Source organism: Quercus lobata, chromosome 10, assembly GCF_001633185.2.
Source record: "Quercus lobata isolate SW786 chromosome 10, ValleyOak3.0 Primary Assembly, whole genome shotgun sequence".
In the NCBI taxonomy this organism is placed as follows: domain Eukaryota; kingdom Viridiplantae; phylum Streptophyta; class Magnoliopsida; order Fagales; family Fagaceae; genus Quercus; species Quercus lobata.
Genome location: NC_044913.1, coordinates 39,908,004 through 39,933,676, shown reverse-complemented (window position 1 = coordinate 39,933,676; position 25,673 = coordinate 39,908,004). Strand labels below are relative to the sequence as shown.

The 25,673-nt window shown below is 33.5% G+C and overlaps 1 protein-coding gene across 1 annotated transcript; it reads left to right on the top strand.

Moving 5' to 3' along the window:
- Positions 1-15,530: 15,530 nt before the first annotated feature.
- Positions 15,531-20,601, top strand: LOC115965308 (mannose-6-phosphate isomerase 1-like). Its single transcript, XM_031084502.1, has 5 exons — positions 15,531-16,102; positions 16,973-17,140; positions 18,327-18,539; positions 19,193-19,459; positions 20,114-20,601. The coding sequence occupies exons 1-5, from the start codon at positions 15,749-15,751 to the stop codon at positions 20,432-20,434; spliced, it is 1,323 nt and encodes a 440-aa protein (XP_030940362.1). The 5' UTR covers positions 15,531-15,748; the 3' UTR covers positions 20,435-20,601.
- Positions 20,602-25,673: the final 5,072 nt, after the last annotated feature.

Sequence of the window (25,673 nt, the reverse complement as noted above, 5' to 3'; positions counted from 1 at the left end):
GATTTATGTGAATTAGTCACAGAAGATATAAGTCACAAGTTTTTTGTAAATTCAGAATTTTTAGTTCGTAGTCGGTGATGAAATTGGGCATTTCATTTACGAAAACTATAACATATCAACTAAGATGATTTGTCTTGATCATGGAAGTAGAGACTTCTAGTTGATGTGTTGATATGTTTTAAGAGTTAAGACATATTGAACTGGACCGCTGTGAGATTTATTTTTCTCCTAACGACTGTCAAATGAATAATAAATCTCACGACTTATATTTACATGAACTCTTAATCATGAGAGAATAATGGACTAATCATGAAGTGTAGGTTGCTTTGATATATCAGGAGTGAGATCTAATGTAACGATCAAAACCTCAGTATGTTGAGCAGACATATTTAGTGTTGATGAAACATATATTCTCAAAATGGAATTCATAGTCTCTTAATGGAGATATAAAATATTCCCTTGAGATAAGTTTAATGGGTTCAGTTATTCAGAGAGTTAGACCTAACCACTTTAGTAAGAAATTACTAAAGTATATATTTATGAAATTGGATTTCATAAATATATGATGAATGACTTAAAGGATTAAATCGGGTACTCAAGGATTAAGATGTAGTAATCTACAAAGTGACAGTCTACATTCATGACTTTGTATTATTACGAATATTTTATGAAAGGGTTGCATGTACAATGAAGTCTTAGGATATAATTTATTAATAAGGCCTAGAGTGCAATTATATTTATATAGTGGTATTAAATATAATTAATGGTAACTTTGGACTTGTTAAGAGTTGACAAAAAAGCCCTAGGCCCATTGGAGCTAGTGTCTTATTTGTTCCCTTTTGGTCCCACTCCAAACCACATACTAAAACCCAATTGGAAAGGCCCAAAAGGCTAGTCAAATTAGATAATTAGTTATTATAAGAGAAACATACAGAATTTTGGTACAACAACAAGTTACATGAAATGGTATGTTTATGACGGTTTGACACTCTTTCATTCTCTCTAGAACATACACATAAAACTGATTGAGAGACTACACTTCTTGGGCACAAGTAGAATTGGAGTGAAGATTGAAAGTGTTCTCAAGAACTTCTGATCTTTGGTTTTGAAATTTACTATACCTAGGTACACTCTCTTATTCCTAAATTCTGAAACTTACTTAGTATATGTTATCAATTGCAAATGAAGTAGATCCGTTAATTTTCCACTACGTGCATATGTATTTATCCGTCACCCAGTATCCTTGGTGGACGACCAGTAAGTTGGACATTCTGTACTACTCTTAGGTAGGTCTTCTTGGCTTTGGACGAACTTCCAATCAATGTTCCTCCCACAATAACTCTTATCTCTCCGAGTGGTAGACATAGTGGTTCTTCTGCTTTGCCCTTCATTGGCAACCTTTCGTCCTTATGATCTCGTCCAAGGAAATTCTTTAACTTTCCCTTCTTTATAGGGTTTCAATTTGCTCTTTCAAGTCGTAACATTTGTCTGTATCATGCCCATGGTCTTGGTGAAAACAACAATATTTGCTCTTGTTCCGTTTGCTAGGATTTCCCTTTATCTTCTCTGGCCACTTCAAGGATAGGTCGTCCTTGATTTATATCAACACTTGGTCGAGTGAGGCATTCAAGGGCATATAGTTTGAATTTCTTCCTGAAGACAACCCTACGTTCTTGCCATTTGTCTCTCTTTTCTCCTGTCCTGGCCTTCTTTGGACGAGGGCCTTGCTCTAGATGATGCAAATACTCAGCATCTGTTCATTCAACCTTTTTCTTCCGTTTAACAATGATCGCATCTTCTGCATTCATGAAGCTTTGGGTGAGTGAATCAACTTGGCCATCATCTGTGGATCTCAGTCATATAGCTTGTGAATGAATAGATCAGAAGTTACTCCGTTATGAAAAGCTGCCAACAAGATTTTGTCGTCCATCTCATCTACCAACAGAGATTCTCTGTTAAAACGACTAATAAAGGACCACAAACATTTATTCTCCCCTTGCTCTATGTTTAGCAAACTGGACGAAGAATGCTTGTGTCTTTGACCTTTGACGAAATTGTTGACGAATAGCTTACTTAACTCCTGGAAGGAAGTTATGGTATTTGGCGGTATCTTACCAAACCATGCTCGGGTTGGGCCTTTGAGTGTGGTTAGGAAGGCTTTACACATTATCTCGTCTAGAACGTTGCAATGTGATCACATGAATTTCGCGTTCCATAATACGAGTCTAAGGTAGGCATTTTGAACTTAGATGGTAAAGGGTGGCTGGTGATGGACGCACTAAAAGGAGAATCAGTTCTGTGGACGAGATCATCCACGTGGTTGGTCCTTCTCATGTAGGGATGGCAATGGGGCGGGGCGGGGCTAAAAGATGGGGTTTTTGTCTCCGCCCCTCATGGTTTTGTCTTGTCCCATCCCCGCCCTGCCCCACATAACGGGAAAAACTTTCTCACCCCATCCCCGCATCTTAGGGCCCCGCGAAGCCCCGCCCTACCTTGTAAAACTCTACTTTTTGTTAATTTGCCCTACAACTAGTACAATTTTTTCAATGAAACCTATTTCATTAATAAATATATACTTGAAATTACAACTAAATTTATCCCATCAAATCCAATCAATTTTTAGAAAAAATTGAATAATATATCTAAGTGTTTAACAAGACAATCATAAAAAATAAAAAAATCTCATAGCATAACACATAACAAAATAAAAGCAGAGAACCACATTTGGTAGAATAAAATAAGCTAATATTGATATGTTTGTTTAAATAGTAGGGTTTTAGGATATGAAAAATTTACAATTATAACCCTTAGTAATGCGGGGCGGGGCGAGGATGGGGAGGGGCGAAGTGGGGTGGGTCTAAAAAGTTTAAACCCATCCCCGTCCCGCCCATGATGCGGGGCTAAAATTTTGCCCCATCCCCACCCCACCACCTTTGTGGAGCAGGAAAAACCCGCGCGGGGTGAAGCAGGGAGGGGCAGAGAAAAATTGCCATCCCTATTCTCATGGAGTCTCTTATCTCTTCCATGGCCTTCTTCATTTGGTCCATTTCTTTCTCAAAATGTGGCACCCTTCGAATGATGGTGCCTCTGGACTGATCTTCTCCTTCAGCGCCGTTCTTCGCCCCTCCATTCTTTGAGTTTTGCCCAGGACCTTCTGTTTGCCATTGATGATGTTGCTTGTGCTTGTTAACTTCTCGAGTTAACTCTTGGTTTTGATGCGTTAAGTCTACCATGGCAGCTGCCATAGATTGTAGCTGTTGCTGGACGGACGTTGGCAGCGAAGCTGTCATTAATGGCGATGCGTGGTTAGGGTGACTGGAAGCATTCCCACTCTCTTAATGGTCTGGACTCGTAACCATTAACCTAGTCCCGGACCATGCAACTGTTTTTGTCTTAGAAAGCAAGGTTGTTAAAACACAAACTTTTCCCACAGACAGCGTCTACTGATGATGCACGAAAATCAATAGGATGAATGCTCTGAGCTACGACAACAGTTTGATAACTTGAAGAGAAAGAAAGACTATCAAAGGTAACCGAGGTGAACTAGCCAAGGACCCTACGACGGTTAAGTTAGTTTTCTCTCTAGAACACAAGGATAGTGAGTAGGTGAATAATCGAACATACCTTGGTGATGGAGTTAGATCCATTTTATAGAGAGTTTTCAGTGGGTCTATTTGTTTGAATCCACTACCATCATGGGATATGTGTGTGATTAGTGGAGAAAATGGAGCGGATTTCGAGGAATCCTCCTCATGTTTTGGAATGATAGATCGTGGTTTGATTACTTCATGTTTGTAGAAAAATCCTTTGAAATTTACTTAGTGTAATTTGGTTGTCCATGCCTTTATGTGACATGGATGACTAGGTTATTTTGGACTTTCATGACGTTTGTGGACGGATCCTATTCATTACCTGTGGTACTTTTTATTGGACTCCCTTTCTCGTGGACTAGTTTGGACATGATTTGGTCATGGACGACCATCGTGGACGAATGGAACTTGATTTAGATATTATTATTATTTTCTAGGTTAGGTGGTCCAATGACCACCTTGGCTTCAATGTGGAGCTGCCCCTAGGCACAAGTTAAAATGCATTTAATATTTTTTTTTAGAGAAATATTTAATATTTAATTAATACTTTTTACACTTTTAAGAAAATAAAGTTAAATTATGTACAAATATAATCTTATAACTCAATTGATATCTTCTTTTAAAACTTCAAATCCGCTACCCAACTAGATAATATATATAACAAAAAATAAAATTAATTAGTTTATTTATGCAACAAAAAACGTGAGTTGTAACTCATAATGTGCATTTTTATTCCATCATTTTTTATTTCTTTTTTGGGGAGAGATTCAAGATGTGACTATGGTGAACTATAATGGGTCCTACACACCCCAAAAAGGCATTTACCTCTAACTCACCAGTGACCAGTGACGGATTGAGATCCGGTGCAATTGCTATATACAACTGCACCATGCAATTAGAGCATTAGCATTAGGTGTTGTTAAAAAAAATGCTATTTTGACACACCAAAAAGTTATTTTATCTATTTTAACAAAATACTTTACAATACACCATACATCACATCTTCAATTATTTTACCATTTTATTTAAATATTATTTTTTTATTCATTTTAATTATTATTTTATTCTTACTTTTTTGTTCCCAACGGTAAAAGAAGAGAGAGAAAGTTTACATAGTTCACAATTTTCACTGAAGAGAGAGAAATTTTGAATAAAAAAATGCACAAATACTTATAGAAATACTTCTATATTTAGAACATCACTTTGTTATTTGGGATTTGATGCACCTAATGAAGGTGATTTTTATGTTTGGTGTGTTAAATGCTAAATATTTAGCATTTAACACACCTAATGCTAGTACTTTTACTCCATTTCCTTCACAAATTTTTTTACATTTTTAACGTTTCACTTTTTACTTCTTTTTAATATTTTTTTATTTAATAAGGGATAAAGTTTAGCTACAAAACTGAGGGCTATAACCTTACTCAATAAAATAAACATTATTACATATTTAGAAAATTTAACCGTTAAATTACATATTCTTTATGCTCTTAATACACATGTTAAATTTTGTGTCGATTGGATATTATTTATAATATGATCTATAAGCTTATATTTTATGCATAATTTTAAACTACAAAAACTTGCAATTTAAATAATTTATTGATGACATAGCTATTGATCTTTAATTTTCTAGAAATTTTGCAAGTATGAAGGATATAAGAAGAAAATATAATTTAATGATGGATTTGTCAAAATTCACTTCTAATAAAAAAAAAATCAATTTTGTAACTAAACTTTGTTATTTAATAAATTAATATAGCATAAACTATGACTAAGGCTGCGTTTGTTTCTATGTAAAATGGTTTCCAAGTGTAAAATATTTTCAGGTGTTTGGTGGCATTTTAAAAAATACTTTGAAAAATATTTTTTAATGTTTGGTTGTGTTCTTGAAAATACCATGGAAAACACATTTTCTACTTGTTGCTCACATTTTCTCAGTTTCCAAACAAATATATAATATCATTTCTCAATAGAGAAACACAAAAGAAACAAAACCCAAAAAAAAAAAATTATCAAATCCGGTCAAATTGAGAGAAGAAGGAAGAGAGAGAGGCGACTGGGTTTGATCTAGAGGCGAGATCGCGTGGTAGAGGCGAAGGCAAGATCGCGCTGCGGAGGTGACTAGGTTCGATCTAGAGGTGAGATCGCGCGGCGGAGGCAACTGGGTTCGATCTAGAGGCGAGATTGTGAGGCGGAGGCGAAGGTGAGCACGATCAGACCGGGTTCATCAGAGATGGGTTTGAGGTGGCGCAATCAAATCGACGATGGGTTTGAACGGCACAATCAAACCGACGAGGCCGTGGGTCGGGGATTGGATCTGGATCTGGGCTTCACCGGTGATAGCTCCCTCCGTCATTCGGCTTGGGCTTGGTGTGAGTGAGGAGAGAAATTTTCTGAGGAGAGTGGAAAAGGTTTGAAGGTAAAATGAAAGTGTAAAATGATTTACGGGTGTGGGGTGGGTATTTTACGGTCAACGGAAATGATTTTCCGTTTGACCATATTTTTCATGTGCAACCAAACACACGGTAGGGTGTAAATTGTTTTTCCGAATCCATTTTCAGAAGAAATAAACGCAGCCTAAGCCTGTGTCCACTCTTGGAGTCTACTCCGCACCGATCTAATCCAAATCCGAGCACCCCATTCTTATTTCTAACGACGGAATCTTCCGTTGTTGCTGTCAATTCCCTAAGCCCCTTTGGCTTTTGCTGATATCTTAGTTGACCCACGAAATTCTCTCAACCACGTGCTGTCGTTTTGTAACGTGGCCATCTTCCTATCCTAGCCTAGCTGCTAGCCTCGTTGTGTCCAGCAGCTTCAACCAAAAATAATTTAGTAAAAGAAATCATAATTTGCATTATTATTATTATTATATCTCTCTCTCTCTCTCTCTCTCTTTTGGTATTCCATAGTTATTACTTGCTTTCTTATGGCCAGACAAAAAGATATAAATTAGCTTATTTTCAAAATTAAAGAACACTCAAATATGAGAATTTAAGAGATGGAAAACCATAGGGTAGCAATGAAACAATCTCAAAACAGCAACTATATAGTCAAGGACTACATTTGAAATTCAAAATAGTTACTTATAGGTAACTAAGTCGATTCCTTGAGATTAGGGTACATGTTATTTAAATTTAAGGCTGTCGTAGGTAGGGATGGCCATACCCATTGGGTAATGGATATCCAACCCTACCCAATCCAAATGTTCCGAATAATACCCAGTTCTTTATGGGTAGAGCTTAACCAGGTAGGATATGGATATTACCCGAATTTTTCGGGTAGGGTATGGATATCCAAACCCGACCCGTAAAAAAAAAAAAAAACAAAAAAAACAACCAGCAATCATAATAACTACTCTGAGGAGAGATTCAATGGAAGAGATTTCCTATTGAAGCGGTCATACTCTTTTGAATTCGAATGGAATTTAGCGTTAGAGAGGATGGTGATGGAGCCGGCACAACGTCACCATGGCAGTATAGAAGAGGAAATTTTTGGAGCAAACGACCATCGCCATTTGGATCCATAACAAAACCTAGAGTTTTCTCATTCCGCTACTACAGAGGAATGAGATCGCCGTTTTTTCGACGAAGAGGAATGAGAAAAAACGGAAAGAACGAAATCAATGACAAGCTCCGGCAACGGCGATGGATTTGACAACGCTGTTTGGATCCATATCAAAAAGATTTTCCAGCTGCGGCAACGGTGTCGAAGATTGTCAGTGGCCATTGCCAAAGCAGCAGCGTTCTCATCGTTAGTGACAAGCCCAATGTTCATGAGATCATCAGTGGCCATCGCCGGAGCAACAGCGTTCTCATCGTCAGTGACAAGCCCAATGTTCATGAGATCTTGAGGCACTACTGTCACTCGACGAATTCATCAAGAGGTAAGATTAACAGAAACAGTAATAGACCAAAGAGATTTTTTTTTTTTTAATAGATGCAGACCAAAGAGTATTTAAGTTAAAATGTTTTGGATTAAAAAAAAAAAAATTTAAATGGGTTTCGGGTAGGGTATGGATATCCATGGATAATATATCCGGGTAAGATTCAGGTATGGATACTAATGGGTATTGATATTCAGGTATCCATGGGTAAACTTTTCGGGTAGGGTATGGGTATACCCGATCCATACCCTACCCATGGCCATCCCTAGTCGTAGGGTATAAACCAATATAATTGGACTTTTAAAAAAAAATTCTTAAGATAAGTTACAACATTTTTAGGTCATAGCATGATGATGCAAGTGAATCCTAAAACAATGGCCAACAAAATTAATGCAAAAAAATTTCAAAATGAGTTATGGACATGATACAAGGCTAGAGATTTTCACAACATATACATTTTCTATCATCTCATTTTTTTTAACCTCTCAACGAAACAGATTGAACTATTACATGCCTACAAATTAGTGTATGAGAGTTTTTTTTTTTTTGAACAAACTGTATTAGAGTTTTGTAATGGCAATTTCATACTTTTTGTCACTCATTTGTAACTTTTGACTCGTCAATGGTGTTATAGCCTAATGGCATTGTACTCTTTTCTATGGGTTTATATACATATGAGATTATGTTTAGTTTATGGATTTTTTTTTTTTATTACTTTAACTGGACCATCTCGTCTTCTTTATACCTATTCACTGTTATTTATTTATCAAGGCATTGATTTCTCGTCAATCACCTTTAGTTCTTTAGGTTTCTCAAAAAAAAAAAAAAAAAAAAACCTTTAGTTCTTTAGGTCAAATGGTATTTCTAATGTTTTCCCAAAAAAAATTACAATCGCAATAAACTAAGCCTTGATCTCTTTGATCTATCTCCAAACAAAAAAAAAAAAAAAAATGAAAAAGAAAACTAAGCCTCAATTCAAGAAGGTGAGAGCTTTTAGGATATATATATATATATATATATATATTTTTTTTTTTTTTTTTTTGAGAAACAAACACACACAAGGGAGAGGGAAAGGAGTTCCAACATAAAAACATACCACAACTCCACTCAAAATCTACAGTAACTTTTAAGAGAGCTTTCAGGATATGGAGAATATGGGTCATGGTAGGTGCAAGGTTTTGTCTGTCATCGTTTCTAGAAAATTAAAGAATAATTTAAGAGTAAAATAAATGCACATTCCATTTTCTCAAATGAAAATTGAAAAGTAGGTCTTAACATTAATTTAATTAGTAAGACCTACTATATATACTATGTAAGAAAAAAGAATAAACATTTATCGTACTTTCAAAATATTCTATAATTACCTTAAAATTCTTAATATTTTACCAATTTTTTGCTCAAATCTGTATATAACTATATATATATATATATATATATTTTAGAATACTAAGGGTATGTTTGGTAATTGTTTTTTTCCCTTATTTTATGTTTCCAAAAATGATTTTCTATTTTTGAGACTAAAAACTTGTTTGGCAATCCAAAATAGACAGAAAACAAAAACTGTTCTTAAAACTCAATTTGTGAAGGAAACATAAAACATGCAAAATGTTGTTTTCAATTCCTAATTTTCAAAAGTTAATGAAAATACACACATAATTTAATGAATCTGTCTCATTTAATGAGCTAGCATTAGAGTTCAAATCCTAGTAACAAGATATTTAGTATTTTCTATTTTTTTCTTCAAAAAACTATCTTTTAATTTCAACTAACCAAACATGTTTTTGATTTCAAAAATATAATAAATTTATTTTTTCTTTATATTCCCAAGAACAAGTTTTTGAAAATAGAAGACAAAAACTGTTACCAAACATAACCTAAGTATTTTAATACACACACGGGAAGAGGAAAGAATGTCTTAAAGAAACTCATAATTAAAGGGAATAACTTGGAATAAACTCTTGAGAGGATTGAAAATGATATTTAAAAAAAAAATTAATTTCATTCATTTAACGAAAGATAAGAAATCAATTTTCACCAACCTAAATCTATTTCAAGTTCATTCAAACATGATTCTTAAAAAATAAATAAATTAATTAAATTAAATATTCATTCTTACATCTTGTTGTTGAGAAGTCAAATTAATCAAAACTACTTTTTGAGTCCATTCAAAATATTTGAACAAATTATTCACAAGAAGGCAAATGGGAGACAAATGAAAAATGACCAGACTATAAATGACTTCCCCTCCATAACTTCAAGAGTTAGAGACCGTTGTTAAAAGAAAATAAAACTTGAATTACATTTTTCATTATGATTGAATCTATTCAATCGAACGTGTAAGTTAGGAAGTAGAGCTTTTACCTACCTCATGTTTACTCTGTTAGCAATTGTCAAAATTTTTGCACATCTAAATCTTGAGAAAAAGGTGAAACTTTATCCGTCTAATCTATATATTTCTAAAAGCTGAAGCGTGACATTTATTGTTGCTGACCTCCTGTTGCGCCACCTCATCGCCACGTCATTCACCACATAATTATTATTTATAATTTATTCCTTTTTTTTTCAAAAAAAAAATATAAATAGATTATTGACTTTACATATTCATCTTTGTCGGTTTTAACATCTATATATATTTCTTTTTTATTTTCAATTTTCCTATAATTTTTTTTTACATTCACTTATTTTTTAAATATTTACATTTTCTTCAACCTTTCTTCTTCTCTTACCTTTTCATCTCCCCACTACCCTCTACTTTAATATTGTTATTCATCTTTCCCTTCATCTTCCTTTATTTGTCTTTTCTTATCCCTTCCCTCTTACCGTAAATTTGTCACTCTTTTCCATTCTTTGCATAGTTTTCTCTCACAAAAAGTCTCTCTCTCTCTCTCTCTCTCTCTCTCTCTCTCTCTCTCTCTCTCTCTCAATGTTTTGGTGGATATTTATTTTTTATTACATCTCTACTTTAGGTTGATAAATTTTTGTGTTTTTAAGAACTCTAATTTAGGTTGATACGATTTATTTTTATGTTTTAAGTTATTATTATTTTTTTGTTCTTTGATTGTTAAATTTTATCCGATTACATTATAAAAAATTAAAGATAGTAGATAAAAATAAAATAGTATTCCATTACATACCATAATTTGGATAATTTAGTGTTTATTGTTATATCTTTTAATTTTTCTTATTTTTTCTTCTCTTCTATTTTACTCAATATTGAAATTCAACCACATCCTCCTTATCATTAAATTATTTATATTTTCTCTCTCTCTCTCTTTTTGTTTTAAAAAATAAAAAATGTAATTTTTTATCGTACTCATCAAATTGTACTCAATTTTTTTAACATTTACACTTTCTCCAACCTTTCTCCTTCTCTTTACTTTTTCATCTCCCCAAACATTCTACCTTGATATCACTCTTCCTCTTTTCTTTTATCCTCCTTTATTTTGTTTCTTTTTATTATCATCCTCTTAGTATAAATTTGACATTCACTCTTCCATTCTTTACATAATTTTTTCTTACAAAAAAGTGGTTATTTCCCACTCTTTCTCCCTCAATTTTTTGGTGGATTTTTATTTTTATTTTTCTTGCATCTCTATTTTAGCTTGATAAAGTTTTGTATTCTTTAGAACTCTATTTTGGTTGATGGGATTTAGTTTTGTGTTTTAAGTTTTTTTTTTTTTTTTTTTTTTTTTTTTTTTTTTTTTTATGACTTTGATTGTTAAATATTATCATATTGCATTATAAATAAATAAAAATAGTATATAAGAATGTACTATTATTATATTACATAGAATTATTTGGATAAGTTAGTGTTTATTGTTATGTATTTTATTTTTACTTTTTTTTTCTCTTATCAGTTTATTTAACATTTAAATTCAGCCATATTCCCCATTAAAAAAAAAAAAACCTTTGACATACCACCAACATAACTACATCTATAACTATTTAAGCCATTCATGATATCTATTTCTTATTAATAACCATAAAATTTACAACTAGCAAGGGAACATACAAAGTAATAAAGAATAAATGAAGGAAGAAAAAAAAATGAAATCAAACGTCAATTAATAACTGTTATTTGGAAAATAAAAATGATGTAAAGAGGAGTAAGAAATAAAATAGAGATGGCTATACAGAGGACATTAAAAACTTTATAGTGTAATAAAATCAACAATTAAATATAATAATACAAAATTTAAACTTAAAACTAATCACACTCTAACTAGGGAAATTATATATATATATATATATATATAATCATAATCTTCATACACCATGACTTAAAAAAAAATTATTGAATATATGATAATGTCTATTTTCTGTCTATTTTATACAAATCATCAACCAATAAATATATGATAATGGTAAAAAATGTTATAGATAAGATTATGAAAAATATGATAAAATTATTATTTTTTATTTTAAACTCTTTATAAAGTCTATGAACTAAAATAGTATTTTATTTAAAAAATTATCACGCGCAACGCGTGAGTTTGCGACTAGTGATTTATAATAATGACGTCTTGACTCCATTATGGCTTAGAAAAAATGGGACTTTACTTACAGGTGTGTCTTTCCTAATTATTAATTGCACAATTTGCACCTTTATATTTAACGGTATAATTTAACATAGGGTCATGCTTAGCATTTCCCTTCAACATATATCAGACATGGAAAATTTTTAATGCTGTGAGAGCAATGCTCTCTCATCTCACTTGAATGATGAGTTCCACAATAAATTTAAGTAACGAAATCCACTGTTATGTATAGTAAGAAAGAAGTGCTCTTAGTGTATATATTGAGTAAGTGCTCAAAGAATAGGGCTAAGACAAGTGTTATCCAACTCAGACCCAAACCCAAACCCAACAAAATCGACCAACCGGAAGTCATTTGAATTGAAAACTGCTTGATTTGAGCAATGCGGAGGTCGACAGCGGGTGTAGAGCATCCAAATCGATCAACAGCAATTTGAGTGGCAATCTTTCCCTTTTGAAAAATCCTCTCCAATTGACCCATCAATCCTTGTTGTCGTTCACCCTTCTCCACCTTCTTGTTGTTTTTTAACATTAAGATCTTACCAGATGCAACAAAGATTTCACCAAATTTATTGAGATCTCTATCAGGTTTGATGAGATATCCACCAAATCTGATGAAATCTTCCCCAAATCTAACATACCATCGATAAGGAGGATGGCAACTTCAATCAAACTGACCTTAAAAATTTGAAGGAAAATGGTGGGTTGGTAGACAATCTGACCGAACTCTATCCATAGCTATTCCTAGCCGACACATATAAAGTGTCACGTTTTAACCAAATATTAGTATATTAGAATGGAGATCCTCCAATACTTTCACTAACTTCACTAATAGAGTTTTAAATTTTCTAATTATTAACTATTAAATGAGTTATCTAAACTTTGAGCCGTCAACAATAATTAAAATAAGTTTCAAGATAGTACACATAAATGCTTGTTTTTATGTGGATGACTTGACCAAATTTAACCTATTTATTAACAATATATTATTAATATTTTGAAAACTAACTTGAAAAATTATTATTTTTGAACAATAATCCATCTCCCAATTAAGCAATTACACTCTTTCGATCCAAAAGCACTACAATTTATACCATTTCGTCAACAATCTTATATACATGCAAATCCACAGAAACTAATACGTTGAATCAAACATCATCTTACTATTATAACCAGCAGGGACGGATCCACTTGGATCAACTCAAAACTGTAAACACCCCCCCACCTCCCTTTATTTTTATTTTAAGGATTCATATTTAAAATTTGAAGTTTATATTTCCAAAACTTGTAACTAACCCTCTCTCAAGAATAGAATCAAAAAAATATAAATAGCCAACTAGCCCATAGTGTAGTCTCTCCTATACGTGAAATTATAGAGTCCTCTGATAGATCACGTACATCATTTGTCCACCATTCCACTAAAAAACTCCCATTTGTTTAAAATTGTTAAGTCAGTAATTAATTTCTATTTAAAAAAATTTTCTAACTCAGCAATTTTAAACAAGTGGAAGTTTTTTAGTAGAATGGTGGACCACATCACTTGTCCACCGTGTGGATCTTATAATTTCTCCTCCTAAACACCCAAAAAAAAAAAAAAGTTAATAACCTAAATATAACCTCACTAAAAATAAAACCCTAAACTCAAGTGGTGTTACTGTATTGAAGGCAACAATTACCTTAAAAGGTATTTCCAACTCATCAAATGACCTTTTGTATCTCAAGAGCCTCAATGCTAGCATTGTTATTGATTAGGCAAGGGCCCTCATCCTCGTTCTTCTATGCACTCTTGTGTGTGTGATTAATTTTGAGAAATTAAAAATTTTGAATTAATCATTATCAATATGATTCTATTTTCTTAATTACAAAATGTGTGAAGGGATTGAAAAATGTATAATTTTGTTTTTAAAAAATACAATATATTTTGATAGTTAATTTACAAATTTCAACTATAAGAATAATTTTTTTTTTTAAGTGAAGGCAACTATGTTTGTATGTTTTTGGTTTAGTAACCCGAAATGGTCAAAATCCTTGATTAGTGTTGTCAGCCCTGATCGTGGTGGTGGTCGTAGCAGGGGCAAATAAAAGCCTTATTGATGGTCGAGTCGTAGGACAATCCTAATAAGGTGCCGTAGCCCAACCACTTGACCAAATAGGTGGCAATCTTATCCCCTAAACTAGTCTTGATGAAGCCACAGATGATGAAGGAGGAGATGACGATGAGCTAGATAACTCATTAGTGAATATGAAAAAGATGCTGGCAAACGACAACATTTGCTAAGGTTGGAAGCAATGAGGCTGAGGAAGGCCTAGACTCAAAGAGCAAGGGACTAAAGAGAAGGCCTACGATGGCGGAGAGGTGTCAAAAGGAAATGAACATGGGAGAGAGGAGGAGAAGGAGGGGGTGGGGTTGGAGAGAATGTAGAAGGAAAAACTCTTCGTTATCGTCGAAAAGGAGTTTTGCACAAAGAGAGAGTTTGTAGGTGAATTGGCATTTAATTAGGGTGACAACAGAGTTGGAGGTAGAAATGATTTAGATTTTAAATTTATGGGTTAGTTTTTTTTTATCATGCAAAGAATCTCAATAGGCCACTCATCCAAATGAGCTCTAGGAGATTTGCCAAAAATGAACACACTAGCTCAAAGGGACACCAATATGATGTCAGTTAGGGCTCCTCCAATACTTAAGTTAGTACTCACAAATCACAATATAGAAATATCAAGCACGAAGGTGTTCAAGAATTTCTCTCATACCTAGGTGTGGTAGTGTTTGGTTCTTATATGGAGCCTTTAAGTTGAATGTAACACATATTTCACTCATGTCATGGGGATTATGCCTTTTTGGTATTTTGGACGAGATGAAAAATGGTTCATTTGGCAAAGTGTAAACTTTTTTTTGTCTAACTTTTTTTTAAAAGCTCTAAAATCAGTTTTTTTTTTTTTTAATAACAAAAAACTAATTCTTAATTTTGTTAATCTTATATTTAGTAAATAAGCTACAAAAAATGGTGAGATATGAAATAGACACGCATATTACTTTTATTTTTATTTTTATTTTGTTGGCTGTCACATTTTATTAGGAAAATTACATTTTACTATACCTTAAATTACACTTTACACTCTAAATTTTTTGAATATACATTTTGCACCTTAAACTATAACTTTGTTACACTTTGCATCCCAACATTAAGTTTGCCGTTAATTTAGATGGAAATTTAAAGTTTAGGATACAAAGTGTAATCAAGAGTATAATTTAGGATAATAAAGTGTAATTTTTTTGGTTTTTAAGGGATTGAGAAGAGGGATAATTAGGTCTTTTTACGTGGCGTCATACTTTATCATCTAAATTAACGATAAACTTAACATCGGAGTATAAAGTATAACAAAAATTATAGTTTAAGATGCAAAATATAGATTTAAAAAATTTAAAGTGTAATCTAAAACATAATTCCGTAATTCCTCCGTTTTATTCGGTCCCAAATCTGAAAAATCAAATTCCCTTTTCCTTTTTCCAACTTTAGGCAGAAGCTTCCTAAAATAAGAAGAGAGGACACGAGTACACCGTGTGTCTCAGACAAACTTCGTCTCTACGTTCGTCTTTTTCTCTCACACTCCCAAAAGAAGCTATTTATTTCCCTCTCTTCTCGTGGCGCTTCAAAAAAAGCATAAAACCAGAGTAGCCAACATGCACTGCCACCAATACCACTAGACTCTAGACCCCAACTCTCTATTTTTCTCTAATGGATTCCACACCTTCTCAGAAGAATCTTCTCAGGCTACGATGCTCAGTCCAAAACTACGACTGGGGTCTAAAGGGTCACGACTCTCAGGTCGCTCGGCTCTATGCCCTGAACTCGGGGTCCGAGACCCGACCCGACAGCCCATACGCGGAGTTATGGATGGGCACCCACGAGTCTGGACCCTCGTTTGTGGTCCAGGCCCCACGCGCTTCCAATGGCGTGTCGGTTGACGTTGACGTTGACGTTGACGATGATGTCGGTGTGAGCTTGAAGAAGTGGATTTCGGAGAATCCTAATGTGCTTGGTGATAAGGTTTTACACAACTGGGGTTGTGATCTTCCTTTCTTGTTTAAGGTACAATATACCAATTCTGCTCAATGTTTTTCCTATTATGTGTCTGTGTTTATGAATTTGAATTTGAATTTGAATTTCTTTTTTGGGTACAATTTTGCTTTGTGTTAGTACGTTTCTGGTGGCATTTTTGGACTTGATTAGACTGGAATTTGAGATTTCTATGTTAAGTATTTGATGGGTTTAGTGTGAATTTTTTTTATTAAAAATATTCTTATGTGGAGAGTACAACTGATGTTCCTGCATGTTGATATATGAGCCTGTTTTTGTAAATTTTTTTTTTTATTTATCTAAAATTTGAGTATTCAATGTTCAATATTTATTGGGTTTTGTGTGAATTTTTTAAGTTATGGATATATGCGTTTGGGTGTGTAAAGTAATGTTTTTGTAAAATATTGCTTTGTTGTAGTCTATTTTCTGGTTGAGTTTTTGGGTTTGATTTTACTGGAATTTGAAATGTTCAATATTTGATGGGTTTTTCGAGAATTTTATATTATGGATGTATCTGTTTGGGTTTGTAAATTTACGTTTTTATGTACATTTTTTGCTTTGTTGTAGTAAAATTCTGGTTGAGTTTTTGGGTTTGATTTGACTGGAATTTAAGATTTCTATGTTAAATACTTCATGGGTTTAGTGTGATTTTCTGTTCTTTTGTGAAAGGTCCCGCATATGGATGCATGTGTTTATGTGTGTAAATTTATGTTTTTTTATACAATTTTGTCTTTGTTGCTGTAAGCTTATGGTTGAGTTTTTGGGTTTGATTTGACAGGAATTTGAGTTTTCTTTGTTAAATATTGATGGGTTTTGTGTGAATCTTTTATTTTTTTGGTTATGAAGGGTTTTGTGGGATTTTGACTCCTTAGTGGGAAATAGGTACTTTCTGTGGCAAAAGCTTTATCAATACAGGCTCATCCCAATAAGGAGTTGGCAAGGGCGTTGCATAAGGCACGACCAGATGTGTATAAGGACGACAATCACAAGCCTGAGATGGCTTTGGCAATAACAGAGTTTGAGGCCCTTTGCGGGTTTATCAGTCTTGAGGTATTATGAGTTCCGAGGTAGCTTTGTATATGTGAAGCTTTTACTTGACATTTCTTTGTTGACTGGTATTGTGGATCCAAGCTCAAATTTGAGTTTTGTGGATGATCTGATATAGGTGTGATAAGTGAATGGGTTGCTTAGAATTGCTTGTTTGTTAAACAGTATAGATGATGAAAGCAATCTGTGAAATTGTCGCTGCATTCAAAATGGATAAGACTGTACCTTTATTATTGATTAAAATTCTGATTGGCACCCAGTTTTATTATATAATTCATTCTTACCTTCATGTTTGTGCACATTTAATTAATTTTACCTCTACCTATTAGATGATTAACTCATAACTATTGTGATGCCCATTTAATTCCTGATTTAAAAGTTTATCAACTGGCTGAACCTTTATTCACACTACCATGACAAAGTTAGTAAATTTCTTTGTTGAGATTAATGGAGAATTATTAACTTCTTTGTAGTTCCCTTGGGTTTTTCTCATGACACTTCAGCTCACAAGATGAATCCCTAATCCCTAACCATCAGCCAGCTTTGCTCTGACTGATCTCAGTTATATACAAAAGTTGGACTTCCTAGTAGTTTTTGGTCGGGAGACAAATAAAAGAAAATAAAAAATGAAAACTGGATTCTGCTGCCTGAGGATTGTTAGTCATGTGTGTGTGTGTGTGTGTGTTTGTGTTTTGTTAACTATCGAGGTATGTGCAGCGGCTTTGATGGAGTTTTATTCATGAAAATTGTGAACAAACTACTAATGAGCTCTAGCTCAAATAGCATTTCCTCCCACAATATTGCATGGAGGGTAAGGTCATGAATGTAAAACCCATTGGGTGTGTGGTAACTTACTAATAATAATAACAATAATAAAACTAAAACTGGAAACAAACTAGACTTTTTTAAAGGCATCCCTTTTCTCATAAATTGAGCATGTGCAGGAGAAATGGGATAATATTTCCCTCTCTTTGCTGCCAGGTTCACAGTTTTTTTCTTCCTTTAGAAGTACTGTTTTGAGGTTCACTGGATATTTATATTATGGATATGAAGTGTACAAGGTGACTGGTGTGGTAGAACATTTGACAATTGTAGTGGCCGAGCTAAGCTTTCTTGTATTCAATGCATGCTCACATGATTTGTTAATTCAGTATCATTTACTTGGAGTAACTTGCTATTTTCTTACCAGGAGCTTAAGGGTGTACTTTGTTATGTTCCTGAGATTATAGATATGGTTGGTAGTGCATATGCAAACCAAATCTTGCATGTTAATGAGCAGGATGGGGAGGAAAAAGTAAAATATATTTTGCGGTCAATTTTCACCAAGCTCATGTTGGCTAGCAAAGAGATGATAATGAAAGTGTTATCCAACATAAAAAGTCGTCTGCAAATTGAAAGTCAGGTCAGTTGCAATTAATATTTTCCTTTTTGTGTTTGTAGTTCTATAAGTAAGATTGTTCTTGTAGAGCTTTATGCTCTTATTTGTAGGATGATTTGATTTTTATATTTAGCCTTTGAGAAGATGCTGCTTAATGGCCACTGTGTAATAAAAACTTCTGTCATGTTCAATTGTTAGAACCCAGATTTGATTAAATGTGAAATTATGGAGTGCACGCATTCACGCACACACACGCGCATATATATATATATATATATATATAGATCAAGAGAGAAAGAGAGAGAGAGAGAGGATTAAGCTGTGCCAATTTAAATTGAGCAATATATGCACTGCTCAATTACTGCTTATTGTATATGCATTTTTATGAACCCACAGTTGGATCAACTACACCCTATGTATCCCTTATGTGTGCTAAATTGCCAATTATTAAAATCAATTTGTTGTTAGTAGCTCTCGGATCCTTCAAATTACACTAATTTACGTAAATAAACTTAAATTTTCATCTCTATATGCGATGGCATTTGGTCACTGATTAACTTGGTATTGAGCATGACAGGCACAAGGGCAATTTAAAAAAAAAAAAAAAATGTTCCTGCTTTTGTTTTTCCTCATATTTTTTTATGATTGATAAGACCTTTTTTTCCCTCTTGCGTCAGGTGAGGAAATTAACAGATAAGGAGCTACTGGTGTTGCGGTTGGAAAAGCAATATCCAGCTGATGTTGGTGTCATATCAGCATTCTTTTTTAATTATGTGAAGCTTAATCCTGGTGAAGCATTGTACCTTGGGGCAGATGAACCTCATGCATATGTATCTGGTGAGTGCATTGAATGCATGGCGACTTCAGACAATGTTGTACGGGCTGGCCTTACTCCCAAGCACCGTGATGTCAAAACTCTTTGTTCCATGCTCACATACAAACAGGTAATGAATGTTCTCAGGTATTAATCTAGTTTTTATTGGATTTTTTGTTTGCTTTGAAGGAAATACATCTTTCCTTTGGCAACATTGTAGTCATGGAGTTCATCTAGCCACTTCCACTAGTAATTTGAGATCTGTATTGTTAACCTCCAAGTGGGGTCTTTTATGGGTTCTATGTGTTTATTTCAGCCAAAAGTTTGGTTGTTGCATAGCATGGAACTAGGGGTGGCAATTTTTATTCATATCCATGAACCCACCCATTATCCATCTTATTTGGATAAGTCTTAACCCAACCCATTTAAATATTTGGGTTGAATAGGTAAATACCTATTTGGTTATTTAATTAGATGGGTCTTGGATAGAAGTGGTTGTTCCATGATGGAACCAATAAATGGCAATTAATGGTCTGACAGACCTGACAGTGGATAAACTTCTCACATGCTGTCACACACACACACACATATATTGGTCTCCATTTTAGGCTGAGTTTAATGATTGTGCATCACTGTTGGTGCAAGAAAAAATGATATTATTTTAATATTTTCTTAATAAATGATTTTTTTTTTTTTTTGTTATTTTTATGGATTATCTTGGTGATGTTACTACATCAGACGCAAATTACAAATATATAAATATTGATATTTGTCTATGTTGCAGGGCTTTCCCGAAATCCTGCAAGGAGTTCCTCTGAATTCATATGTAAGAAGGTACCTGCCACCTTTTGATGAATTTGAGGTGGATCGATGTATTCTTCCCCGTGGGGCATCAACAGTTTTTCCAGCAGTTTTAGGCCCTTCCATTTTCCTTGTCATGGCTGGGGAGGGAATTATGCATGCGGGATCATTCAAAGGTGAGCTAGTTACTGAAGGAGATGTTCTTTTTGCACCTGCTAACACTGAGATTAGCATTGAAAGTGAATCAGAATTACAGTTATATAGAGCTGGAGTAAACGATCGATTTTTTCAAGCCTCGTTATAATGCAAGAGCACCTTTTTTTTGCTTTAGGTGAAGTAAATAATTAAATTATTTTGCGCGTCTAATGCTCTGCACTGTTTATAAATGTGTATTGTGTAATGACACTTGCATTTTCATGCATGAGCAATAATATAGTTAAAAAGAATAATAGTAATAAGGATCATTATTTTGGTAGTAAGATGTGACAGGATTTCTTATTCTTCACCCAGTCCTGTTTCTGTGTTTTTGTCTAATCTTTTGTTTCCCAATGGAAAGTCTCATCTAATTCCCACCCTAAAGTAAAAAGATGGGGGATTGAAACATGTTCACATCTTTGCAATTTATATTTTGAATGGCTTATGAAACGTGTTTGGCTCGTCCTTTAGAGTATGTTGGATAGAGGTAATTTACCACATTTGCAATTGGCTATATATTTGTAAATATATTAATAACAAGTTATACAGGCGAAAGTATCCATAATTTCACCCATATTTTGCTTTTTATGAGAGAAAGAAGTGTCATTTGAATTTAATCTCTCCACTTTTGGTTAAGGTACCGTCTAGTACGGAAGTTTAAACATAAGTTTTCAGTTTTTAAATAATATTACAAGTATATTTATACACTTTTTCACCTACACGTATTTAAAAAAAAACTGAAAACTGTTGTTCAAATATATATACCAAACGGGCTTTTAAGTTTATCCACTTGAAAGGTCGTTCGGCACCATCACTCATTACTAATCACTCAATATTTTTCACACTGTTTGTGGGTCCCATACCTGTCACTCGGTGCAGTTTTTTTTTTTTTTTTTCCAAGTACCCAAACTCACCGAACCCAATAAAAAAAAAAAAAAAAAAAAAAAACTGAAGACCAAACCCAGTGAAAGAAAAAAGAAAAAAAAAAAGAAACCCAAAACTGAAGACCGAACCCAGTGAAAGATGAAGAAAAAAAATGGAGACCGAATAAGGAGAGAAAAAAAAAAAAAAAAAATGTAGATTGGTCAAAAGTTGCGGTTGAGTTATGACTAGTGGGTCCTATGTGTGTTAATTACAAAAATGTCATTGAGTTATGAGTTATGGAAAATGAAAACAATCAAAATGTGTTTTCAGTTTCCATAACTCATAACTCAAAAATTAAAAAATTGAGTGATGGAAACAGTGTTATGGTGCAGCCAAACGGATTTTTAGCTATGGGTCCCACCATTTTTGAGTTATGAGTTATGAAAACAGAGAATTGAGTTATGGAAACAAACCATCCAAACAGCCTCTTAGGCTAGGGCATTGAAAGCGTTGCTGATCCTATTTTTTCCTTGGGCTTTAAGTAAACCCCAAATGTAAGATGCAGGAACTGATAACTTGTATGACTCATCAATACCATATTGTAACTGCACAGCAAAGAAGAGCTTTCAGTGATTGATGTCTGCATTCATTTATTTTAAATATAAAAAATAAAATAAAATAAAATAAAGCACATATGAAATTGGAAATTTCCCCAATAAAATAGTCTTGGAGCATTTTGAACAGTTGACGCAGATAAGCCAAGAGACTATATGTATGAAGGTATGGAAAGAGAGATGAACTCAGATTATAGAAGCTACTATATTTATCTCCAAAACTATTACCCAATACAGTAAAAAAAAAAAAACCAAGCAAGTCCCTTATTTCCCTTGTTTGAGAAAATAAAGGGAGGATTTAACACATTATCCAATTGTTCAGATTGTTGAAGATTCTAGAAATAATTCCAAGTTGGTAGACTTCCGTATATAGATTGATTGTAAATATATATGTTTCCTAGATTAGAGATTTGCTCTACTGGCGTGGAGATTTTTAGTCCTAAACTTTAGCATTCCAATTATGTATAGTGGCTATTTATGCTCACAATATTGTAAAAAGAAAAGTATGAATGAAAACCAAGTTTTGACTCAGATTACTTCTTCTTCTCCAAAAGTTTACACCAAGCAACATGCAAATGAATATACTTGTTCCTTACACTTATAAGACCCAAAAGAAAACCATTTTACACAAATCCTCATTAGAAACTAGCCAATCTTTTATAAATATATGAAAAATAATAAATTCTATCTTCCAAAATCATTAATCATGTTCATGCCCACATGCATAACTCGTTGGAAATAGACAAAGGAAAAAAAAAATGTAATCAGAAAACATTATCCAGTGCCAAATGCCAATTCATGAGGAATTACACAAAGAGGGACAAGAGTAAGATAGCCACAGTATACATCATACATGTCATGTCTTTAGGAAAAATGGGCTTTTGTCCTTTATTTTAAAAATATCTTGCAAATTATCAATTTGGTTGGAAGGTGAGTGAGATTTGAAGAAGTGGCTGTCCCTCACACACTTTAACTAATTTGTTTGTTGGGAAACACATTACACAAAGAGGGACAAGAGTAAGATAGCAACAGTATACATCATACATGTCATGTTTTTGGGAAAAATGGGCTTTTGTCCTTTATTTTAAAAGTATCTAGCAAATTATCCTTGTTACCAAACTATTTAATATCATGTTTATGTTTTGAAATTCTATTTTTAGAAAATCGAGTCTTCTATGTAAATCCATTTTTACATTTTCAAGTTAAGTGTAATTTGTGCCATGCTAGACCGAGCAAACGTGGCCTTTCATGAATTAAAAAATCCAGCTGGAACTCAATTTTTAGAAAATCAATCATTTGAACTTCTGTTTCAACAACTTCTCAATTCAGTTAAGTTAAAAATGTACCCATCCCGCATCTGCAGAATGAATTTGAGACAACAACCTGGCGTACAGGTCTTGGCTTGTCTTGTTGACCCAAAAATGGTGTTGGAACTGCTTCTAATCCTGGCTTTCCAACTGGAGTTTACTTTGGCAATGCAAGTGACTTTCCTCCTTTTTGGGATTTCGTAGTTTGCTTTGATTCCTCCAATTCCTTTGGTTTTCTAGCCTACCTTGTGTTGCTTGGAAATGGCTAAGCCTTTTTTGAGAGGCTTTCACCCTGAAAACTTAACTAAACCTCGTTCCCTCTATGTCCATTCAATCTTAATCTTGTTGCATGAATGCATTGTATTAATACAAAACTCGATAATTTAAAAATCGAGTTACATGCAATGAAGAACCCAATTTTTGGATTATTGAGTTTCAATTAAGAACCTCCTGCCCCAATTCTTTTAATTAAATGTAACTCGAAAATACAAAAATCGAGTTACATGAAATACAATACTCGATTTTTAATAAATTGAGTTCTATTTAATTTTGAGTGTAGTTCAAAGTTTAAGGGTACATATCATTTTTAGTTTCTCTCTCCTTTGAACTACCCCATTCTGTCTCTTGGTCCCCATTTGAGCATTGTCTGCTGCCACTTTCTACTTCATGTTAGCAACTTCAGCAAAATTTTCTATCTATTGAGTCCACATCTTCATCGTTGCATCAACATCTACTCATACAAGTAATAACTTATGACACTTGAAGTACAATTTCTAATGGCACTAAAAGATGCAGATTCAAGTACAATGTTTAAGTCAAATGTGGACAGCCATGGTGTGCCAAGAACTAGTATGTTTAACTATGTATTTTGAGGTTTTGGTCCATGTATTGAAGGGTTCAAGCATTGCAGGCTTGTGATAAGCATTGATGCAACCCACATCTATGGAAAATATAAAGGGAAGCTATTGATAGCAATGGCAATGGATGGTAACAACGAGGTTTATTCACTTGCCTTTGCCGTTGTCGAGAGAGAGAGCATGGAGACTTGGAGATGGTTCTTGGCATGCCTAACATTATATGTTACAAACCAAGACCATCTTTGCATCTTATCTGACAAACATTTTGGAATAAAAGCTTGCTTTGATGATACTAGTCGTACTTATTTGCAGCCTCCCAAGGCCCATCACTGGTACTATCTCCATCTTTTAGCCAATAATGTTAACACTAAATGGAAAATTCCAGAATTAAAGAACTTGGTATGGAGGGTAGCAAGTGTAAATCAAGTCAGAAAGTTCAAAGCCACACTGGAATTAATTTGCAATGTCAAGGAGCCGACATACGAATATCTTAAAGCTGAGGACAAAGAAAAGTGGACACTTGCACATGACAACGGACGCCGATACGGGGCAATGACAACCAACCTGTTGGAGTGCTTCAATGGTGTACTCAAGGGTGTACACCGCTTACCCATAACTACAATGGTAAGATTCACATATTTTAAAGTGAACTCTTATTTTGATAATTGTCGCAATCTGACTCTAGATCAGTTGGAAGTGGGTCAAGAATGGTGTAAATATGTCATGGACAGGTTTGTGAGAAATGAAGCTAAGGCCAAGGAACATATGGTGACAAGGATGTGCGCAGAAGCACATTTATATCAGGTTGACACACCATATAATCCTATGAGTATGGGGAGGACAACACACACATAAGGTTGATCTTTGGGATGGTGATTTTTTATTTTTAGGAAGGTAATGCCTTTGGTGTTGTGTACATTGTAAATTCATATCAAATTAAGGTGTTGACTAAATTTTTGATGTAGGCTTTGACATCTAAAATTGTCCTACAAATTAGGTTGAAGATTGCAATTAATTTTATAATTCAATTTTAATCTTATTTTTTAAATTATAACACTTGTTTTCCTTATAAAGGAAATCAAATAATTTCACTCACTCACAAAAACTCTTGCCTAAGCTTAAGAACTATTACAAGACTTTTGCTTAGTACTCAAGAATTAAGGAACAATAAAGACTCTTGTACCTCAATTGGATGGTAATTCGTGGTGTTTCTACTTCTTCGTTTATTTTGAAGTCTTAAATGTAAAATATTTTACATGCAAAGCATTTTCAGGAGTTTTGTATGACAAGTAAATTTAAAGGTAAAATATTTTACAACTTTTTATAAATGATTTTACTCTTACAAGTTTGATCACATTACATGTAAATAAATACCCGAAAATTGGAAAATATTTTCCAAAAAATATTTTATTTCAAAATATACGAAGTGTAAAATATACAAAGTTCAAATTTATCTCCTAATATAATTATCGAATTAAAGAAAAAAAAAAGAATTATTGCCAAAAATTAGAAGTCAAGTATATAAATACAAAAGTAACTCCAAAAAAAAAAAAAAAAGTGTATAAATACAATAAACCTATCAACCAATCCCAGGCATAGTTGAACTAAAGATTCAACCGTGATTGACTTTGTCTTGTATAAATGCGAAGCGCTAGAAGTTAAAACTGGAATGAAAGAAAAGAAGAAAAAAAATCAATGGTCGAATA

Bases quoted from the DNA above. Each gene is read 5' to 3' on its own strand.
- LOC115965308 (XM_031084502.1), top strand. From the start codon at position 15,749: ATGGATTCCACACCTTCTCAGAAGAATCTTCTCAGGCTACGATGCTCA. The intron at 18,540-19,192 runs GTCAGTTGCAAT...CTCTTGCGTCAG, and splicing joins GTCTGCAAATTGAAAGTCAG to GTGAGGAAATTAACAGATAA. The intron at 19,460-20,113 runs GTAATGAATGTT...TCTATGTTGCAG, and splicing joins CCATGCTCACATACAAACAG to GGCTTTCCCGAAATCCTGCA.